Source organism: Engystomops pustulosus, chromosome 8 (genome assembly GCF_040894005.1).
Source record: "Engystomops pustulosus chromosome 8, aEngPut4.maternal, whole genome shotgun sequence".
NCBI lineage: Eukaryota > Metazoa > Chordata > Amphibia > Anura > Leptodactylidae > Engystomops > Engystomops pustulosus.
In genome coordinates this window covers 51,370,042-51,383,239 of record NC_092418.1, presented here as the reverse complement: position 1 = coordinate 51,383,239, position 13,198 = coordinate 51,370,042, and the positions used below count along the sequence as shown (strand labels likewise).

Below are 13,198 nucleotides of genomic sequence, written 5' to 3'. Positions count from 1 at the left end.
ATGATTTTTGGGGTGTTTGTCTAAAGTGGCACGGGTTGGGCACAGTATATGAGGCACTAAAATGACATTTTTGAGATAAAAACGCAATTTTTACTCTGCACCATTTGCTTTGCATTTAATTTTGACCAGCGTGTCGGGGGTTAAAATGCTCACCACAACCACCGATAAATTCTTTGAGGGGTCTAGTTTCCGTAATGGTATCATTTATTGGGGGTTTCTATTGCACTGGCACCTCACGGGCCCTGCCAACATGACATGGCACTCCAAATCCAAACATGTGAAAACGGAGCTGGAAAATCAAAATTTCATTCCTTCCGTTCTCATCCCTTCTGTGTGCCCAGTCTGTAAATTATTGGCACATGTGTGGTATTGCTGTACTCGGGACAACCTGCAGAATGATTTTTGGGGTGTTTGTCTAAAGTGGCACGGGTTGGGCACAGTATATGAGGCACTAAAATGACATTTTTGAGATAAAAACGCAATTTTTACTCTGCACCATTTGCTTTGCATTTAATTTTGACCAGCGTGTCGGGGGTTAAAATGCTCACCACAACCACCGATAAATTCTTTGAGGGGTCTAGTTTCCGTAATGGTATCATTTATTGGGGGTTTCTATTGCACTGGCACCTCACGGGCCCTGCCAACATGACATGGCACTCCAAATCCAAACATGTGAAAACGGAGCTGGAAAATCAAAATTTCACTCCTTCCGTTCTCATCCCTTCTGTGCGCCCAGTCTGTAAATTATTGGCACATGTGTGGTATTGCTGTACTCGGGACAACCCGCAGAATGATTTTTGGGGTGTTTGTCTAAAGTGGCATGAGTTGGGCACAGTATATGAGGCACTAAAATGACATTTTTGAGATAAAAACACAATTTTTACTCTGCACCATTTACTTTGCATTCAATTTTGACCAGCGTGTCGGGGGTTAAAATGCTCACCACAACCACCGATAAATTCTTTGAGGTTTTCTATTGTACTTTTACTTCAGGGGCTCTTCAATTACACTGTGGCACCACAAAATATTTGCAGCCAAATTGGCCTTCCAAATTCCCGGTATCGCTAACTCTGTTCTGGACATCGATGTGCGGGGAAACAGCAGCTGACATCCACATGTCTGGTATTGCCGTACTCGGAAGAAGCAGGGCAAGAAATTAGGAATATATATTTACCTCAAATTCCTTCTGAATGTATCCGTTTTAGGGCTAAATTGGAAAGATTGAAATCAAAAATTGAAATTTCAAAATTTCCACTCCATTTTCATATGCTTCTGGAAAAATAATTAAAGGGTTAACAGACTTCTTAAATGCTGATTTGAATAGGTTGAGATGTTAGGTTCATAAAATGGTGTTACTTGTGGGGGTATATAGTACATAAGCCTTTATACGGCACTTCCAAACTGAATTGATCACCAAAAAGTTCGCATTTTTCAAATTTCAAGAAAATCTGAGAAGTTGCTACTAAAACTTCAAACCTTCTCACATCCATAAAAATAATGGAAACGTAAAACAAATTATGGATATAAAAAGAAGACCAATGGCAAAAGGTTTCTATCAAAAAAAATTTGTGGTATCACTTTTTGTCTAAAAATTATAACATTTGAAACTTTGAAAATAGTCATTTTTTTCAAATTTTTCCTAAATTTTTGAATTTTTACCCCCCAAAAAAGGAACGGATCACCGAAATGACACTACTAACATAAACTACAATGTCTCACGAGAAAACAATCTCAAAATCACAGAGATATCTTAAAGCGTTGAAAAGTTATTACCACAGGAAGAGACACTGGTCAAATTTCCAAAAAAAGTTGCGAGCCTTAACCTGCAAACAGGCTGCGTCCTTAAGGGGTTAATAAAAGTTTTCCAAGGTCATCAGAGGTCAACCAGCCCCCCCATGTTGCCTAAATCAAACAAAACTGGTGCCAATCAATTGTGCTACATTTGTGCTGGTTTGTGTTGCTCAAATTTGTGTTTGTGCTGCTTTGGTTTTAAATATATGACCAAAATTTTAAAGGTCAAAAGTTTGTGCTGGTTTGTGCAGCTATCATTTTTAAATTATATTAAGGGGTTTACATAGGTTCAGGTGTTTAGGATGAACTGGTAAAAAACAAATCTAGTGACACTTCCCTGGTTTGATCACCAGGGGGAGCTAGCAAACACATTGTACTTTGGAAGGAATGAACTCTGATAACCTCTGGAAACTTTTATTAATATCTTAAAAACGATAGCAGCACAAACAAAATTTTTTTGCAGCACAAACCAGCACAATTTTAGCACAAACATTCCACACCAATTTTGTTTGATTTGAACAAGGTGAGGGGGCCAACTTCACTCAGGTTCTAATTTTAGGTAGAATAAAAGGGGTGACAGGGGGCACCCCTGTTTTGTGCATTTCTGCATCGCTATTGTAGGAGATAGGAACCCTGATGTGAAGACTCTTGCCTGGGGTTTCTTATAAGCTGCCGCCACATAATTACAAGAAGCTCCCTCTATTACAAAAGTGTCCACCACTGCTTCCATCCACCACCAATTCATGTTATCGAACGCTTTTTCGGCATCAAGTGTCAGCAGCGCTGGACCTTCCTCAGTCTCTCCCACTGCCTCCTGAACCGCCAAGACCGTCCTGATATTGGTTACCGCTGAGCTGCCTTTAATAAAACCCACCTAATGGGATCCTATTAATTTCAGTAAGAGCACCATCAGCCTGTTTACAAGGAACTTTGATCAAATTTTTATATCCTGGTTTATGAGCAATATAGGTCTATATGCTCCCGGCTGTTCCAGGTCTTTTCCAGCCTTGGGTAGCACCTTCACATACTTTTCCTGGTTCCTTAGACTTTTTATAAACATCCCCGTCTGCCTTCTCTTTGTCATCTTTGCCAGTATGGATCTTGCCTTGTTCCCATATCTAAAGAAATCATCTGTCTATTGATCTCTTTTAAAACTCTCCCATCTATAAATCCAGAGGTCAAACTCCTTTTTCGCTTGCACCCATCACAATTTGTAAGCCATTGTAGGATTGGCCAAAAATTGGGTATAGGCCTTCCGTAAGTGGTCACTTGCAACCTGGAAGGCGATGGTGGTTTTCCTTTTTTAATGATGCTATGTAAAGACCTGATCCACCTCTAATGGTCATTTTGGCTGAATCCCAATAGAGAAAAATCTTATCCTCATGCTTTTGATGATCCCTGCAAAATTCAGCCCACCACCCTCTCAGGAGATTCAAAAATGTCTCATCTGCATACAGGAGGGAGGGAAATAGCCATAAAATGTCTTTTCCCCCTAAACCTATTCCTCAGGTCCAATATCACAGGAGTGACCAGGGATCGCATGAGACCTCAAAATATAATCAATCCATGACCACGCTCGTCTGGCATGGGAATAGCGAGTAAATTCCCTATCCCCTGCATGGATCATGTAAGCCTGTGGTTGCCAGTAATGGATCCAAAATCTTATTGTGCGATCTACTTAGTGAGACCCTTCCGTCATCTTGTTTCCTGTCTTCCACTACATGTGCCACTGTGTTCAGGTTCCCCCTACCACAATCTGAGGCTCCCTATCCTGCAGCAGCCGTGACTCCATGTCTGCAAAGAATACACTGTTTTTAATTGGGGACATAAACACAGTATAAGCTAATCTTACCTGCTGGGCACTCTAAAACTATATGTACTAGCCTCCCCTGATCATCAGCTTCTTGGGATATCACTGTGCAATTTAAGCTACGGTGTAGGAATATTAAGCCCCCCGCCCTCCCATTCACTGCCGGGAAGCCCATAACTTTTCCCACCCAAAGCTTATTCATCCTTTGCATATCGTCTTCCCCCATATGGGTCTCCTGCAGTAGCACCTCATCCATCTTTATGTTTTGGAGATGCCTCAAAATCATAATTCTCTTAATGCCCCAAACTGAGTTACCCCCCCCCCCCCCCCCCTCAGGCTATATTTATTTTGTGGACTATACTTCTTTATACTCATCTTAGCGCTAATCACATTTTGAAAACATTGCTTCCTCCTATTATCAACCAAACAGGTGTCTTATAAACTTTCATCCTTGCAGCCATTTCTTCATCTTCACTGCCAGGGACGAAGCCTCTCTCTTAATCTGGTGAGCAGTAACGAGATCTGCTACTGTGAGTTGGAGCACCTCCACGGCTCCTGGTATCCATGTTGCTTGAAGGTCCGTCTAGACTTGTCACCAGCGCTTCCACAAAAAGAAATGCATCCGCAGGCGAGTCAAATCCTTCTGCCTCTGGAGAATAAGGGGGTCATTTCTCTTTAGTTTTGTCGACATTGTCCAAGTCTTGTCCAAGTATATGATGCGCCATATTGCTGTTGATCTCTTGGAGGGCCTTTTCTGTGAGCCCGTTCAACCTGCAATGGAGTTCTGAGGCCCAGTAGCTTAAGGATATCCACAGCAAATATTTTGGCCAGACCCATTGTGGCTACCTCCTCTGATATTCCAATTATGCGCAGGTTATTTCATCTTGACCGGTTTTCCAGGTCGTTGACTTTCTCTAGCAAGTGTGCATTAGTTTTCAGGACCTGCTGTAGCAATGCAGGTCCATCTCATCCTCCATGATGCTCACTCTCTGCTCCAGCTCTGTAATATGGGATTCATGAAGCGCCACGTCTGCTTGTAGTTTCTGTAGGGCACCTGAGAATGTGGATTCCATAGACACTGTTATGTCTGGCACCAAAAACTTTGCTACCTCCACTGCCAGGGTTTGGCAAGCTATATTAAAACCTTTTATTACCTCCTCTGTTCTGTCTCTTTTGCTGCTGTCACAGGGGGTTGGGAGGAGGAGCACATTTCCTGTTATTCTTGCTGGGCTACGGCGCCATCTTGGATATACTCGGGGAGAGATGCAGTGGCTGAGCAGATTGCGCCTGCTGCAACCTCTTGATACAACGGGGAGGTTCTCCATAGGTACATTGGGGGCCGTGGGTATCACAGCACTTGATATGCAGACTTGGGACCAAATGATGCTAGCCGGACACACAGAGCTCTCCTTACTTACGTTTCATTAGGCGTGGAAGTCTGTAACTGTTTACTTTCTTGCGGCAACTTAAAATAAGAGGAGCAGGGATCTCTTCTTCAATATAAGTTCACTCCCCTGTCTGGGAACTGTCGAAGGAGGGGCACATAACAGAACTAGAAGAGCACATGGTAAGGAAAGAGGTGAGCTCCTGCCTGTGCTTTCATCCCCTACTATCACTCTGTAGTGGATGCACATGGATGCCCTGAGTGCTGGGGGTGAACCCATCTCTTCCAGGGCTCTCCCTGGTGAGTATATGAATATATTGTACTGTTTATCTATATGTACACTATATATATATTAGTACATGCTCTGAGTGTGTGTGTATACAGTATATATGTATGGTGTGCATGGTCTGTGTGTGTATATACAGTATACATAGAGTGAACATGCTTTGTGTGTATATATAGTATATATGTAGGGTGTAAATGGTCTATGTGTGTATATGTGTATATTCACAGTATATATGTAGGGTGTACATGCTCTCAGTGTGTTTATACAGTATACATGTAGGGTGTGCACGGTCTGTATATATATATATATATATATATATATATATATGATATATAGGATTCACATGCTTTTTTTTTTTTTACAAAAAATTGTCAGGGAGTCCCCACCAATTTGCACCGAGGGGCCCCCACCAACCTTAATCTGGCCCTGAGTACACTGCTCGAGGTAAACAAGAATTTGTTGAAACTTGGGAATTATCTACTGTGACTTTAGAAAGGGTGTGGGAAAAAGCATCTCTCTTTTCTCATAAAATGAGATCCCGGTGGTATCATGGTCCTTTGACCAATCCCCTGGATATTTCTGGAGTTTTTTGAGACATGGTTAAATGGATACAGGAGCTCCACTTAAAAGATGGTGGCCGGAAATTCAACAGACACAAGTAAAACAATCCCTTTGGACAATTTCAAGTATCCTAGTAACTCCAAGACTTATTCCTCTGAATCATATATTCTTTCTCCTTCTGTACTTCCCCAGGTATGGTGGGTTTCCATGTGGCATCTGTTCCCCTTTGCTACAATACTTATAACATTTACATTGTGGTGTAGTAGAATACTCTGTGATTATTTCTTACCATGATTCAGAGATCCAGTGCTCTGTGACTACTCTGCCTTGCCCTGCACTAGATCTTTGCACAAGCAGTAACACTGATTCTGTGGCTGAATGTGCTCTTAGTGTTCTGGCATCAGTGCCCTTAGCTGATGTCACAACCAGGAAGTCCCGCCCACTTCAGGAAAAGCTTTAATAGATTTTACTGATCATCTCATATCTATTAGCCTTACATCTCAAAATAGGAAGAAGCCAAAAGCATGATATAGGTATCGTTGGAATAGTTGTCAAAGGCTCTCTATTTTTTGTTAACTATCTTTAGAGTTATCCTTTAAGTATATTACATTATTTATTATTAGGACTCATAAAAATGAAAAAAAATTGAAAGTTTAGTTTCCCTTTAGGTTATGACAAACTGCAGGCTGCTGCTTGTATGTCAACATGAAAAGAGAAAGCCCCATTGTGGCTCTCCTTTGAAAGCCTTCTATTGATCTCTGCTGATGTCCATCAGATAATGCACATATGCAGGGGGATGTTGGCTGCTAGGAATGCAGAGGGAAAATCCAATGACGTGAAAAGATAGGATCCGAGCACCATAAATTAAAATTTGATCTTTTATTTCATCATTTAAAAGGCAGTGATGTCGTCATCGTTTTTCTTACACATTTCAGGCAGAATAAAGAATCTATGCCCTTAATTATATCATGCTTAATCAGATCAGCTTTTATTGCACCAACTGTCAAATGTTAAAGCTTTTCAACAGAAGATTTACCACTGTGAGTTTATTGGTGCTCTAAAAGAGAAATGCTTTGTGCAGGATAATCTTTATCATTATAAAATGTGTAGGTCTAATGGAATAAAAAAAAATAAAGTACAAATGCAAGTATATATTCACAATCATTTTCATTTTTGTAGAATTACACATATCATATATGATACTTACTTTCACCTGTCATTACTCCTTGAGTGTAACGTTTTGGTAGCATCCCTGTGTAGCCATAGAAGCTAGATTGCTGCACTTGTGAAATAAAATAAAGATAAGATAAAGTACATAAGAAACCATAAATTACACTAAAAAGTATATAGACTATTGCAGTGATGGCAAACCTTTTAGAGGCCGAGTGCCCAAACTGAACCCCAAACCCCCCTTAATTATCGCGAGGTGCCAACCAAAAATTAAAGCAGTAACTTACTGCTCCCTGTTCAACAACTTTCATTTTGGCCTCCTGAGGACGCAACACAGTAGAAAGATGGACAATTTACATCACTTCTTTCCAGTGTCCCTCTGTACACAGAGAATCATGGGGCCAGCAGGAGGTCCTCCAAAGATAATTCGGCCCTGTCTACACATTCTCCCTCTTCCTACAGTCCCAAGTAACGAAGTAAGCATCAAAACATGAATGAAAGCAGCATCTTTTAAGTTGCTTGGAACTGCAGGAAGATTCTTTGAGTCCTGTCTGGTGTTCTGGGGCGATGGACCTGGTGCCCACAAAAAGGGCTCTGAGTGCCGCCTCTGGCACCCGTGCCATAGGTTCGCCATCACTGGACTATTGTATGTTGTGCCTTAATTCCAAAATAAGTAGATATGTTAACTTAATGCGTGCATCTTTAAACCCTTTCCACTATTTGAATCCTGGACTTTTATACCAAAGTAATTTTTTAATTTTACTTTTTCATTGCCATAACTTTTAGATTTTTTCTTAAACATAGCCATAAGAAGGCTTTTTTTCTGGACATGTTGGTACCATTTTGGGGTACATATAAAGTATTTTATAACAAATAAATAAAATGACAACTGAATCCTTAACACTTACTATATTTTGCGGGCCATAAGATGCGCTTTTTAGCAAGAAAAATTTTGTGAAAAAAAAGTATCTGTGTCTTATAGTCTGAAGGTCAGGAGGATTAATCACTGCCAGACCCTTCTGATCATTATCCTAAAGAGTGGGTGAAATTTGTTGTTAGCACTTCACCCCATCTCTAAAAGAAAGCAGAGGCTTAAAATTTACATATACAAATGTATTAATTTTTTTATTAAATGAAAATTTCTATAGTTTGTTTATAGATTTATTTAATTATACAATTTTAAATTTTTTTTATGTTATGTGATACTCCCTATCGATCGAACCCTTCCTCCTTCGGTCAAATGAAAACATCTAGGGGTCTAATTTTTGGAGGCCAAGACATCTTCATATGCCCTTGGTTTCCATTCCTAATCTTATGCAGGAATTGGAACTTCTGGGACACTTTCCAAAATTCAAAAATCTGAGGCCTTAGTGGTGAATATGTCACAGCTACAGATGAAGCGACCTAGGAAAGGATTTTTCTTCTGCTAGGCCATGGAGTTGATCCAATATCTGGGAATACAACTGGGTGCTAGGGTAGAAATACCTTCAAATTCAACCCCCTCCTCTACTCCTGCAGTTGAAGTCAAATCTAAATAGATGGTCCAGAAGCCTTTTTTGTGTTTACAGCATTTTATAACATTGTAAAAATGATTGCGCTCACATGTATTGTATACCATTTCCCAGCTTTACCAATTAAAGGGAACCTGTCACCAGGGACCTCATTTTCATTATAGACAGGTTGCAAAAGCCCATTACAGCTGCATTGCATACATACCTATCTGGTTTCTCTGAACATTTGCATTATAAGATAATTGTGTGTTATAACTAACCTTACATCCTGACAGAATCCTCTGTGTAGTCCCAGGGGTTTGGCTATATTTGGGATGCATTTAAAAAAAACAACATGTGACAAGTCTGTGCTGCAGACTGCTCAGCTCATGGCCCTCACCTTTGTGCTTCTGTACAGCTATTCCCTCCCCCACTGATGTCAGCTCACCACATTGTGAGCTCTGTGAAGGAGCATTGTCTAAATATTTATCGACCTTACTGTCTAAATATTTATGGACCTAACTGCATCCCTACAGACTACTCTTATATCAGTGGTGGAAACCTCTGGATTGGAAGGCTCAGAGACTGCTCTCCTTATCTTATATTCCTTTTATTGTAACTATTGTGATTTTTATCTTGTTTTATCTCTGTCCTGAGCTTTATTGGTGCATTGATTACACCTACATGTATAATCCTTGTTATATTCGTCTCACACACACACATCATTACAGTGATTTTCAGAGAAAGGCAGGGTTCCCTATTCTCCAAGACATGTAGTGAGATAGATGTTGAACTTGAGGGTGGTTGGCCCATTAGAATTTTAATAAAAATGAAAAACTATGGATTTTAAGTATACTATTGAAGGCAGACAATACTAATACCACTAGAATACATACCATTAGTAGCAGAAATATACAAGGGGGAAAAAACTTTTTACAATAGCAACACCCTCCGAAACTTAGTTATGCTATTAAATTACTTACCTGTGCACCCGAAAGCCACTACACCAACAGCAAAAAGGTTTATGGCATATGATTGTTTAAATGTAAATAGCTCAAGCCAGATGTCACAAATTCCAATAAAGATTAGGGGTCCCAGAGCAAAAATATACCCTGCAGATGAAATAAATAGACGTTTCAATCGCTTGTCCATAGTAAACACAAACTATCTACATAATCTAACAGTTAATGAAAAGATTAAGTCCTAGAAATTGGTCCTATGTGCCAAAGTTCAGAAGATATAGCCGTTGTAGTGTGAAACATGCGTGGGTATGTGCATTTAGGAAGTATATAGCAGTATAGCAGTCAAGAAAGCCCATGATGATGCCCGGTATACAGGGTCAGGAAGCCTAATAGAGGTTGTCCAGGATTGTATGGGAAGACCATAAGTTCAGCCCCTGGAAACCCTGTAAAGGACACCCAGCTTTGATCCCTAAGAGGTCTCCTGGGAACTAAAGAAGTTTGTGAATGTCCGCATTTTTGTACAAACGAACTGAGGTGACGCGTTTCGGACCTGTTTTACATGGTCCTTATTCATACATCTACTGAACACGGCAACAACTCCGAGTCATGTGACATGTAAACTAAAGGTAATTGGACTATACGATATGTCAATCAGTGTGGGGTGGAACTATGCTGAAGAGTGGAGTAACATAAAAGATTTAAAATATGCAAGCAAAATCATTGCAGAAGTTTAATCCTAAAGGGTCACGTGTCCCCAGTGTGAGTATCCACTTGGCTTCTTTCATGTACAATTTTTTAATGCGGTCTCCTCCTCTTCTATTCGAGGTGACATGATCTATTCCTATGACTCGCCTCTGGGTGAGGCAATTGTTTTGGGGTTGGCCCCCGTTATGTGTTCTGAAATACGGTCTTTTAATTTCATGATGTGCACCCAACATACTGGAGACAGCTATGTGTACATTTGATAAGGTATATTACCCAAGTTGTTTCACAATTAATATAGCGATTAATGAAAAATGTTTATTTGTTTGCTTGGGATTTGAAGGTAGTATTTTTTAACATACATTTGCAAACATTGCACCGTTTGCCTCCGCAGCTGTAGCTGCCTTTGTGAGTGAGCCACGGAGTATGTAACTTATGGGAAGTTAAATAATTAGGCGATAACTGTAGCAGCCTTAGTGGAAACAAAGGCAATGTTAGGATTGGGTACACAAAAGACAGGGGATAGTGTGCCCTGAGCTTGCCCCAGCCTCTGTCCCTTCCTATAGCCCCCCCACGCTAAACCGTGGGGCGACTACTTGAAGACTCGGAATACTCTGGTTTAAGTGTGGGAAGGGAAATACAAACAGACTGACAAACATAAAACACAAAAGAATCGTAAACTAGCCGGAGTCACAACGGGAGGGTACGTCAATAGCAAAATCAGTAGGCAAAGAGTCAAAGTCAAAAACTAGCCGAGGTAACAACAATTCAGATACAGAGCAATACAACCTAGTGCAGCAAGCAAGTGGAGAAAGAGATTTCAAACACTGGCACAGGTGACTAGTGAAGCTGCAATTTATGCAGCCAGAACTCCACCTCCAGAACCTGATAGGAGCTGGACAGCATCTGGGAATTAACCCCTCACGGTGCAGAACAACAGGCACCAAGCAGAGGTTCAAGGTCCCAGCCATTCCTAGACAGCGCGAGATCTTAGCAGCCGCTGCCCAGGACGAGAGGTGGAGTTTGTGCGGACACGCGCCGGGGTTCGGAGAACGCTGCTGGCACCACCAGAAGTCCCAGCATTCTCCCTAGCGAACCTGACAGTACCCCCCCCCTGACGGGGGGCCTTCGGACCCCTAGATCTTAAAGATGGCTTCTGAGGGTAGGTCTGATGAAACAACCTGAGTAACCGTGGAGCATGAACATCTCTAGCTGGAACCCAAGACCTATCCTCAGGACCAAAACCTTTCCAATGAACCAGGTACTGCAGGGAGTTACCTACCCATCTGGAATTCACAATTTTTTCTACCTCAAATTCCAGATTCCCCTCCACAATAGATGGAGAAGGAGGGTCAGGAAGGGGCAAAACAGGCTCAACATAGCGCTTCAGAAGACTCTTATGGAAGGTGTCATGGACCCGCCACCCTGCTGGAAGTGTAATCTTGAAGGAAACCGGGTTAACAATATGCGTAACAACAAACGGACCCACAAACCTGGGCGCAAACTTCAAAGAGGGGACCTTCAATTTAAGGTTTTTCGTGGATAACCACACTTTATCCCCCACCACAAACGTATCGGAGTTAGTGCGCCTTCTTTCAGTTTGTTGGACCATAGAATTTTGTGCCCTCTGAATATTCCCCCGAACCTGTGACCAGAGTGAGCGCAACTTGGATGTAACAGCTTCCGCTCGAGGAATATTAGAGACAGGCACAGATGAAAAAGAGAAACGAGGATGAAAACCATAATTGCAGAAAAACGGAGATACCTGTGTGGACGAACTACAGTGATTATTAATAGCAAATTCTGCCAACGGAAGGAATTTCACCCACTGGTCCTGACTGTCCGAGACAAAGAGTCGCAGATATTGAATCATCTCCTGATTCATCCTCTCGGACTGACCATTAGACTCAGGGTGAAACGCCGACGAGAACGACAAATTAACTTCCAGTCTAGAACAAAATGCTCGCCAAAATTTGGAAACAAATTGTACGCCCCTATCTGACACAATATCATCTGGTATACCATGGAGGCGCACAATATTCTGTATAAACAATTCAGCTAATTCTTCAGCTGAAGGTAACTTTTTTAATGGAACAAAGTGTCCCATTTTAGAGAAACGGTCCACTACTACCCAAACCACTGTACAGCCTTGAGACGCTGGCAGATCAGTGACAAAGTCCATAGACACTTTAGACCACGGCCTGGTGGGAACTGGAAGCGGAAGAAGAGGCCCCTCAGGACGTCTCCTGGGAGTCTTTCCTCGCGCACAGACCTGACAGGCTTGGACAAATGCGTGCACATCCTTAGTCATGTGAGGCCACCAGTAACTTCTCTTTAAGAGATCCAAGGTGCTCCGCATTCCCGGATGACTTGCCAACACCGAGCAATGCGTCTCCTCCAACACTCTCAAACGACAAGAAAGAGGAACAAATAATTTGCCTTCCGGAAGGTCTTTAGGTGCAGATCTTTGTCCTGCTAAAATTTGAGAGGAGAGGTGGGAGGAGACAGCTGCCAGCACAACCCCTGGAGACAAAATATTACTGTCAGTAGCCTCTGGAAGCTCAGGAGTCCCGAAGCTACGGGACAAGGCATCAGCCTTCACATTTTTTGACCCAGGTCGGTAGGTGACCACAAAATTGAAGCGAGAGAAAAACAAGGCCCACCTAGCCTGACGTGAGTTCAAGCGTTTAGCAGTATCCAAATATACTAAGTTCTTATGATCCGTGAGCACAGTGATCGGATGAAGAGCTCCCTCCAAAAAGTGTCGCCAGACTTCAAATGCCCACTTAATGGCAAGGAGCTCTCGATTACCAATATCATAATTCCTCTCACAAGAGGAAAACTTTCTAGAGAAATATGCACAGGGCCTAAGTCTGGTGAGAGTGGAGGACCCCTGAGACAACACTGCACCAACTCCTACCTCGGAGGCATCTACCTCCACAACAAACGGCAGAGAGAGGTCAGGTTGAACCAAGACTGGGGCTGACGAGAATGCCGCTTTTAAAGTTTCAAACGCTGAGCAAGCGGCAGGGGACCAATTGT

General features: G+C 41.9%; 1 protein-coding gene across 3 annotated transcripts in view; it reads right to left on the bottom strand.

The window, feature by feature from the left end:
* The window catches only part of SLC29A4 (solute carrier family 29 member 4), a 189,076-nt gene that overhangs the window by 81,436 nt on the left and 94,442 nt on the right, over window positions 1-13,198 (bottom strand). For all 3 annotated transcript variants that reach the window (XM_072120914.1, XM_072120913.1, XM_072120912.1), the window contains 2 exons: window positions 9,476-9,604; window positions 7,040-7,114 (listed from right to left, as the gene is read on the bottom strand). In XM_072120914.1, coding sequence (XP_071977015.1) covers window positions 7,040-7,114; window positions 9,476-9,604 — 204 coding nt within the window. The remainder of the gene's footprint in view (window positions 1-7,039; window positions 7,115-9,475; window positions 9,605-13,198) is intronic.